Here is a 9,958-nt window from a genome sequence, read left to right as displayed (position 1 = left end):
TCTATGTCACTTCAAAAGATTCTAAACTCCATGAAGGCAGCACCATGGACAGCTTCTGTGCCCCTACCAATTTATAGTGACCCTCTTTGGCACTTAACAAATAGTTACTAGATTAAGTTGAGCTTATTTGAATTGAATTTTCAAGGTTTTTTCTACCTAGGAGAATCTTAAAAACATATCTTTTTTGTAAATTTTTTAAATTTTACTTTAAGTTCCAAGACACATGTGCAGAATGTACAGGTTTGTTATGTAGGTATACATGTGCCTTGGTGGTTTGCTGCACCGATCAACCTGTCATCTAGGTTTTAAGCTCCACATGCATTAGGTGTTTGTCCTAATGCTCTCCCTCCCCTTCCCTCTTACCCCTCGACAGGCTCCAGTGTGTGTTCTCCTCCCTGTGTCCATGTGTTCTCATTGAAGATCGTATCATTCTTAAAAAATGAGTTTATCTTCTTGCTTTGTCTAAAACACTTTGAAAATCATTATGTTCTAGGTTAAAGTCAGTGGCATTCAGGAAAACCATTTCTGATTTTAAGTCTCTTTTTCTCAAGATGCAAATTGAAAGTGTATGTATAGTCATATTGAGTCACACTTAAGATTTATATTGTAGGGGAACATAAACATTCAGGATTCTCCTTACTAAAAACAGCAGTAAGATAGTTTTTAATCCAATGCCATCCAGACATAGCAGATAATGACTAGTTCCCTGTGACAAGAGACTTCATTCTTCATGAAGTCAATACTTAGACAAAAATGAGAGTTGTTTCCTTCTTCCAAACCTACTCTATATCTCTCTCACATCCCAAGGGGGATATGGTTCCTCACCTGAGGCTAGCTGGTGTGCCTTTGGTGTACCATAATGCCTTGTAGAAGTTAAAGCAAATTCTCTGTTCCCTTCTGGACAACATTTTATTTTTTCTTGACCATCTCAATGTTTGTAATCAGAGGGGACATCATAAATGCTAAATCTGTCAAATATTAATTGACTAGAATTCTGAACATTTAGGTCCTGTCAAACAAAAATGGGAAAATATCTGAGTAGTTTATAAATGTTGTCATTTGGCTGTTCCAGTTTCCTCTTACCACAAAACAAATTATCCTCAAATTTAGCAGGTTAAAAATAACAATCCTACTATTATAAATCAGTGTACTGTGTGTATTAGTCCATTCTCATGCTGTTATAAAGAACTGCTTGAGACTGGGTGACTTATAAAGGAAAGAGATTTAATTGATTCACAGTTCTGTATGGCTGGGGAGGCCTCAGGAAACTTACAGTCATGGCAGAAGGGGAAGCAAACATGTCCTTCTTCACATGGCACCGGTAAGGAGAAGTATGAGCAAAGGGGAGGAAAAACCCCTTATAAAGCCATCAGATCTCATGAGAACTCACTCACTGTCATGAGAACAGCATAACTGCACCCATGATTCAATTATCTCCCACTAGGTCTCTCCCATGACACATGGAGTTTATGGGAACTACAATTCAGGATGAGATGTGGGTGGGGACACAGCCAAAGCATATCACTGTGCACCAGATATTCAGGCAAGGCTCAACTAGTTGATTATTCTGCTCCATGTGATGTTGACTGGGGTCACCAAGTGGTAATCAGCTGGCAGATGGTCTGGTCTGGAAGGTTCAAGATGGCTTTGCTCATATGTCTGGCAGCTTGGCAAGATGGAGATCTAGGCTCAACTGGGACTGTCATCTGGAATCCCTACACATGCCCCCTCCAGCACTGTGATCTCAGAGTAGAGTCTTGTAAGAGACAGAAAGTCGTCTCTTAAATACTAGCACTGGAAACTGGCAGAGTGTCACTTCAACCACATGCTATCAGTCATAGGAGTCACTGAGCCAATCCAAATTCAGAGGACAGGACATAAACCCCACCTCTCAGTGAAAAGAGTGTCAAAGATATTGCAGTCATCTTTAATTGGCAAAGAAGCACATCATGAGAAAATAATGCAGCTTTGTATCTTTCACTAATGAACTCATCCATCAAAAGGCAGCTATTATCAAAATATTAATTTAACATGCAAAAGAGCACCAGCTATGCATCTTAAAGTCATCCATGTGCCTTTTACTCCCTTATTCCTCATAGCAATTGCTGTCAATACTTCCACTAAAATATCTTACAAATTGGTCCTTTCCTTTCCCCTTACAGTGCCTGGAGGTGGTGACTTATAAAAGCTAAGCTTTGTTAGGAGCTAATTTTGTGCTGGTCATTGTACTAAATAACTTTACAAGCACGATCTCGTTTCATTGTGCCTACCACTAGTATGAGGCATATATTGTCATAATCTCCGTTGCATAGTTTAAGAAAATGGGACTTTGTGAACTAAATGACTTGTACATTATCTCCCAGGCATTTAGTGGAGGAGTCTAGATTGAAACCTGGGCACCTGACTCCACAGTCTTCATTCCTAACCAGAAACCCCATGCTTACACAAATAGAGGGCCTTGGCCCAGAGGCGCGGCTTTACCCGCATCCTGGCTCCTTGCCTTTGGTTGGGCACCTCTGGTGGAGCTGCTACATGCCCCCCACCAACCCTAGACTAACACAGAGTCAGTGTCTCTCTATGTACATCCACACTTCATGCTGATATATATCAGTTATTTCTAATATATCTAAATTTTATTCTCCAGATAAAAATTACATACTGCTTTAGGGAGGCAACAGTCTTCTTTAAGGAGAAACAAAACAGGCAACACAGGACATGTAAGCAGAAAGGATCCGCTGATCATTAGCTGACATACTGTAACTGTCCTGATTTAATTGGCAAGAGAAAACAGCTCCAAGAGCAGAGTTAAAAATAATATTCCCAATATTTCAAAATATAAGTGGCACAGAGATAATTAAGACAGCCCAGGAAGGCAGCCTCTGGAGTAAGTTATGCTATATTGTGACTTAACTGGTTTCAGAGAAGCTTACCAACTACTGCCTTGATGTCACCAAGTTATTTTGTGTTTTCTTCACTTTGAGCTGAGAGAGAGGCTGAGGTGTCATGTCCTGAGGCTTGGCTTTCCTCAGCCCCAAGGTGGGAAGGAGGTTCTCCTCCAGGGAGCTTGACTGATGGTGACAGGCTTGCCTGGCAGGTGGGAAGCAAAGCAGTCAAGCACAGATGCACGTGGCTGCTCAGTGGGCCATGCAGACCCTCTCTCCAGCTGGGGCCTGGGGTCAAAGAAGAGCCACCATTCACTTTGAGGCCTTTTCCAAGTCCCAGGGCGGACAGCTCTGACCTTCCACTGCTTTGTCACCTCATCATGTGTTTGAACTTGGCCTCTACAGGCAGTGGCTATGAACCTGACCTTTTACAGTGGCCTCAAAAACTTTGGAGGAGTTTTCTGAAAAGCTGCTTTTCCTTGCATGTCATGAATATTTAGAACAAAATAGGGAACTGGGGATGGGGGTGATTATATCATGTGAATACAAATATGTTTGTTTTTTAAATTTTTTTCTACTTTTAGACATCATGTTATTTGTGTAGATTTATCTGGCCTTCTATCAGGTAGCTTTTTTTCACAAACAACTCTGTCATCAGAAAAATATAAGCCCAAAAACACACTATTAATGCCCTTTGTCAGTCTTCCTCCTATTCTTCACAGAAACCTATGTATCATTATAGTCAGTGCATCCACATTATTTTATCTAGCTGTTTCACATACAATTTTTTCTGAGCTTTTCTAAGAATTTGAACAATTTGTGTGTTTTTTAGTAAAAGGAATCCAGTATTTCAATGTATTTGCATACATTCACACTGTTTAATGATTTATCAAAAGGTATTTTGATTAGTAAGAACTACTGAAATTAATCAACATAACAGTCATTAGTGTTCTTATTATTGTGGGTAATTAAAAAAACATGAAGTCTACCCTTAGCAAATTTTTAAGCTTGCAAAAGGTCTCACTAAGGATGATCCCGAAGTTTTGAGCCAATGTATACTGGCTTTGGAGTCCTCAAAGGAGAATCTAATTTTATTTCATGTTTTACTTATATTGTGTTTTAAAAAATTAGTAATGGCATAAACCAGATAAGAAACAACATAAAGCAGCATATTCTGACTAGTGGTCTACATTAAAAGAAAAATAAATAGGGCCTACTTATATCAAAAATGTATTATCTTAGTTTATATAACAAGGCAATTGAATTGAGATAATGAATAGAAATATAGGAACTGGTAGTTTGGGCAAATGGGGCCATTTAGTTTTATGTTGAATAGTGCTGGGTCATCAATAGGATTGCCTTTTCCCAAGGCCAAGAAGGCACCTGCTTAGGAAAGGGTTACCTTGAGCACTTTTATTGTGGCTGGGGGAAATGAGTTTGCAGGCCTCAGAACCTGCAAGCTTAGTACCATGGTCAGGGTTCAGTGTGGAACAGAAACGTTGAAATCACCAAAGGGAAACTTCCCCACTTTATGATACAAATCAAACAGCTTCTCACCTTACCTATAGAAGATAAGTTCTACTAAAGGTGAGAGTGTTTTAATTTAAACAAGAAGAGAACCTGCTCAGAGATGATTTCAACCCCATAACTTTGAACTGTGACTCTATGTTAAGTCCTTATGATCCAACCCAAAAACTTGTCCTTTTTCCCCCAGGCCACAGTAACTTTCAGACTTTGAATATAACTGATATCTTCAACAGAAAACTAAATACTTCCAAGCAATACTGCGTTCATTTCAGTTCAGTGTAATTTCATCAACTTTTTTGAGAGCTTATAATGTGGTGGGTACCATAGTAGGCCTTGAATATACAAAACCAAATCAGAGAAGCTCCCCTGTCCCCCAAAAGATATCAAAGTGCAAATGCTGAAAGGAATGCTGAGTAGTGTGATCACATCCAGACAGATCTATACATCTTGAGAGACCCAGAAATGCTTCACACAGGTAGATATGCTTCAATTGGGTCTTGACTTTTGTGCATCCAAATTCACAAATCAGCACTTCTTCCCTCATATTCTCAGTTTTCCCCAGACTCCAGAAGAAGAGAAGTGAGACCTCCTTTTCTAAATGCAGCTGATCCCTGACCTAATACTCTTTTTACTTCATGTGGAATCAGTAGATATATTTAACATTCTGCATTTGGACTAATTGTCTTATTTTCAGCCCTGGTTCTAGACATATAAAATAATTTTGAATCTTCAAACAAAATACAATCATTAAGATTCAGTCATCTATTTCATTTTGTACTATAATGAAAGCAAATTTAAAAACGTGAATGCACGGTTATTTTTCATCCAGTTCTTTTAACAATGTTTAAACACAGGTTGGGAACCTGGAGCTCCCAGTTTGCAAATAAATCATGTTCCTGTATTTTAACAGATGCAATGCTCTTGGTGGCAGAGCGACTGGAGGGGCCATTCAACATTGAGTCGGTCATGGACCCAATAGATGTCAAGATTTCTGAAGCCATTATGAACATGCAAGAAAACAGCATGCAGGTGTCTGCCAAGGTATTTGCATTAGTAATGTATCTGCCAATACATGGACGTTACACAGGTGCGGTAACCTAAAAACGAAGTAACTAGATATGTCGGCTGGGCTTATAAATTCTAATATGCTGTCAGTGAGCTTTTCCTGTTGAGCCACAAATTTGCTACTTCATTAAAAATGTCTAACAAAATGGCATTGAGAAGGAAAGCAATTTTTTAGCTTGCAACTACTCAATCACGAAGAAATTATGGGCTGCCAAAAAGTTTCAGAGAGCCCCAAGTATGTTGACTAATCCCTCACATTTGTGAGCAATTTGGGGGGAATTTTCTTTTTAATGTTTGAAATGTCTGCACACCCTCGCCCTGTTCTGTCTCTAGCAACTTCTAATTATATCTTCGGCTGTGCAGACCAGGCACATGTTCTATATTTTCAATTGTAAATAATTAAACATCCCATCTGACTTCCTTTTAAGACTATGGTGTAACTTTCATTAACGAATCTTCAGGGGAAAATGCTCCTTTGTATGAAGTCAAGCACACATGAAAAGAACAAAAGTAGCACATTTTCATAAATCATAGGAGACAGAGCTCCTGGGTTTGCAGCTGCACAACACAAATGCCAGGTGCACAATTTTTTTTGTTTCCATACAGTTGAAGATAAACAGGACCCGCCTTAAGCAAAATTGAGAAATTTGCAGTGGGTCTCCTGCCTCTTCCTTCACCAACCTTTTTCTCCCATAGTGATGCCTGCACAATGCCCTTCTGTTCTCTTGACTAGTCTCCCTTTCATGAAACACTAACCAAATCTGTATCAGTCCTTTAAACCTGGTGACTGAGTGATTGCATTTTAATTGAAAGTCATTTACACTAAAATATGTCAGGCAAAGAGTTGCATGATTAGCTTTCTTTAATATTTAAAATCCTTTGTGAAAGAGATTTCAAATATAATCATGCAGGAGGGGACATGCAGGTAGTAGGAAGACCTTGCAGAGCAGAAAAAAGAGCCACGGATTCCTACTAGGTCTCCTTGGCTAAGCATGAGTCAAACTAGATTTTGGCTTTTCAGGGTGAACTGGTAGGATGAAGGAGAGGAAAGAATCTGGCCTGGGTCCCTTTTTCTCCCTGGGAGATTGGATGAGCTAGAGTTTCATAGGCCTTTTGGGGGGTTTTAATGAGCTCAGGGTAGCCTGTATAAAGGAGGATGCTCCAAATTACCATCACCTGTTGGGGAAATAGCATGTTTGGGGTTTCCATGAAAGGCCATTTTCTTTCTTTCCTGTGGAAAAATAGCAATCATCCATTCCTCTCAAATCTGTGCCTAGAAACCAATTAATGTTATTTTGAGAGGCATGGTATCCCATTGGTCCTCAAGTAATCAGGTGCTAAGATTGTTAATGTTAAAAACAGCTCTAGAGAATAGGACAGGAGAAACACATGGACAAAATTATCTGCAGTTTGAGACCATCACAACTTCTTAGAAGTAGGTGTCTGTTTCCATTGGTGCATGTGCATACATTTTCCAAGTCAAGTATTCTTTTTTACCCTTTTCATTCCATTCATTCATTCATTCATTCAGCAAATATTTATTGAGAATCCGTGTGGCAGACATGGTTTTGTCCTGGGGATAGGAGGGAACAAGGCACCATTTCTGCCCTAAGCTTACTTTCTAAGAAGAGAGACAGACACTGAACAGATCAGAAATTATATGAATTAATTAACATAACATAGCACCACACAATAATAAGTAACAGGAAGAAACTTCTCCTTCCCCAGGGCCTGGACATATTTGAACAGGAAGTTTCTATCATTGATTATATATTTGTTTCAAGGATCCTCAGTTTCTCTAAAAGCGACAGCTTCCTCACTGGTCTCCTGGCTTCCACTCTGGAACCCCCTCCAATTTGTTCTTCATCCAGTAACCTAAGTATTTCTACAAGTATATCAACAAGTATATCAACAAGGTCATGCACCACACCCACCTCCTTCCATGTCCCCAGTCCCCCACTGTGCCTTTCTTTTGTACTTAGAATGGAATAAACTTCTTTTGTACTTAGAATGGAATAAAACTCCTGCAAGCTCTTGCATTATCTGGCCCCTGCCTACCTTCTAACCTTGTTTAATACCACTAGCCCTTTTGTTTACTTGTTCAGCCACATGGTCTGTCTCTCAGTTCCTTGAGTATACTTGCAGCTTCTCTCTTCTGTAATGTTTTTCACTCCTCTCACCTTTCAGTAGGTCCGTCTTGCAATTCTCTATCACAGAAATCTGTCACAGCATCTATTATATATGTATTTGTTTGATATTCTTTTCCCTACCAGTGTTCTCCTGACTTCACTCACTGAAACTCCATGAGTGGCTGGAATCCCAGCTGTGTAGCTAGAACATAGCCCAGCACTTGGCACATAGGAAGTGTAGGCAGATGCTTGTTGAATACATAATAAAGGAAAAAAGCAAATGCACCGGTGAGTGAGCTGCAAACAACTGTTAAGACATGGACCCATTTCAAGCAAAGAAACTATGCCTTCTCAATCCAACAGAGCTTAAAGGTAAAAAAGAAAAAGAAAAAAGAAACCGCTTCTGTAATAGTTACGCTATTGATCCTCAACCAGTTTGTATTGAGTCTGCTGAGTGGCTGGTCATTTCACTCCCGCACCCTGCTTTCTTTGTGGAGTTACATTTCTTCACTTAAAACTAAAAGAGCACCTTTTTTAGGAGAGTTGGCCTGTTCACACGGAGAGATGACTGGGAGGCCAGCTTCAAGTTTAAAAAATGTTATTTCTGAGAGCATCATCTACGTATATTAAATCCAATGTCTGAAATCACTCCCACAAAGGTTTGTAGTGTAACAAGTCAGGGTAACTAATGTCACTCACCGCCATACAAATTGATGGAGTTGTGGCATAGTGTGGAGGTTAGACAGTTAGATGTTCCTCCTTTACATTGCTACTGGTTCCCTATGTCCATCCAAACCTAGAAAAATAACTAAATCTTTAATAAAAGGAACACAGGAGCAGATATCAGGGGACCTGGATTTTAGGTATGTCTAGTTTACTCACTGATACCACAAAGACAAATGTTAAGTTCCTAATATATACTCAGTGCTGAAATGTCCCTTAGTGCTCCATCCTCATCTATAAAATGTCTAGATTAGAAGAAATAATATGGTTTTATGGAATAACTTTGCAAATCAAAATGGTACTTCTCAAGTTGGGGTTCATGGTGTTCTAGGGACCCCCACGACCATTGTGAGTAGTCTGAGAAATCAGAACTATTCCTTATGATAAAACAAACAGGATTTGCCTTTCCCCAGGGCTATATTGACACTTGTAATGATGGCACAAAAACAATGCTAGCAGTTTAGTATGAATCAATTCAGTGGCATAAAAAAGTTTCATTTAAGAAATCTTTAATGAAGTAATAAAAATCGTTAATTTAAAAGAAGAGGCAAGGTGTGGTGGCTCTCACCTGTAACCCAGCATTTTGGGAGGCCGAGGCAGAAGGATCACTTGAGTCCAAGAGTTCAAAAGCAGGCTAGACAGCACAGAGAGACTTCCATCTCTACAGAAAATAAAAATTAGCACAGTGTGGTGGTATGAGCCTGTAGTCCCAGCTTCTTGGGAGGCTGAGGTAGAAGAATCACTTGAGCCAGAGAGGTCAAGGCTACAGTGAGCTATGATTATGCCACTGCACTCCAGCCTGGGCGACAGGATGAGACCCTGGCTCTAGAAAGGGAAAAAAAAAAAAGGAAAGAAAAAAAGAAATTGGCCCAGTTCAAAGAATGGGCTAACTAAATGATTATCTTCTTTAAATTTATTTTTATTTGTCAAATAAAATTGCATATACATGTGATGTTAAAAGATTGTTTTGAAATATGTATACATTGTGAAATGGTTAAATCAAGCTAATTAACAAATGCATTATACCTCACAGATTTATCATTTTTTGTAGTGAGAACACTTAAAATCTACTCTCTCAGCAATTTTCAAGTATAAAATACATTGTTATTAACTACAGTTTAGGTCAAGTATTCTATTAAAAATTCTTTAAGAGATCAGATGGACTGTATTACTAGAATGTAAATCAGACATTTTTGTGAAAATTTTCCAACTACATTATTACAGTATTGCTGTTAATAAACAATATGCTTCAATATGATACATATCTTTGTAAGAAATGTTAAAATCAAGAGTAGAAATAATATAGGGAGGCCGGGCATGGTGGTTCACACCTGTAATTCTAGCACTTTAGGAGGCCCGGATGGGCAGATCACCAGAGGTCAGGAGTTTGAGACCAGCCTAGACAATACGGTGAAACCCTGTCTCTACTAAAACTACAAAAATTAGCCGAGCACGGTGGTGCACACCTGTTAATCCCAGCTACTCAGGAGACTGAGGCAGGAGAATCTCTTGAACCTAGGAGGCAAAGGTTGCAGTGAGCCAAGATTGCACCACTGCACTGTAGCCTAGGCAAGAGAGCAAGGCTCCATCGAAAGGAAGGAAGGGAGGGAGGGAGGGAGGAAGGGAGGGAGG

General features: G+C 39.4%; 1 protein-coding gene across 1 annotated transcript in view; it reads left to right on the top strand.

The window, feature by feature from the left end:
* GPC6 (glypican 6) overlaps positions 1–9,958 on the top strand; it is a 609,430-nt gene that overhangs the window by 482,768 nt on the left and 116,704 nt on the right. Inside the window, exon 3 of the mRNA XM_017859220.1 lies at positions 5,320–5,450. Within this exon, the coding sequence (XP_017714709.1) occupies positions 5,320–5,450 (131 nt within the window). The remainder of the gene's footprint in view (positions 1–5,319; positions 5,451–9,958) is intronic.

This window comes from Rhinopithecus bieti, unplaced genomic scaffold (assembly GCF_001698545.2).
Source record: "Rhinopithecus bieti isolate Rb0 unplaced genomic scaffold, ASM169854v2 scaffold_46235, whole genome shotgun sequence".
Classification (NCBI taxonomy): Eukaryota; Metazoa; Chordata; class Mammalia; order Primates; family Cercopithecidae; genus Rhinopithecus; species Rhinopithecus bieti.
Note: the sequence above shows the minus strand (reverse complement) of the source record. Positions and strands in the feature narration are given on the sequence as shown.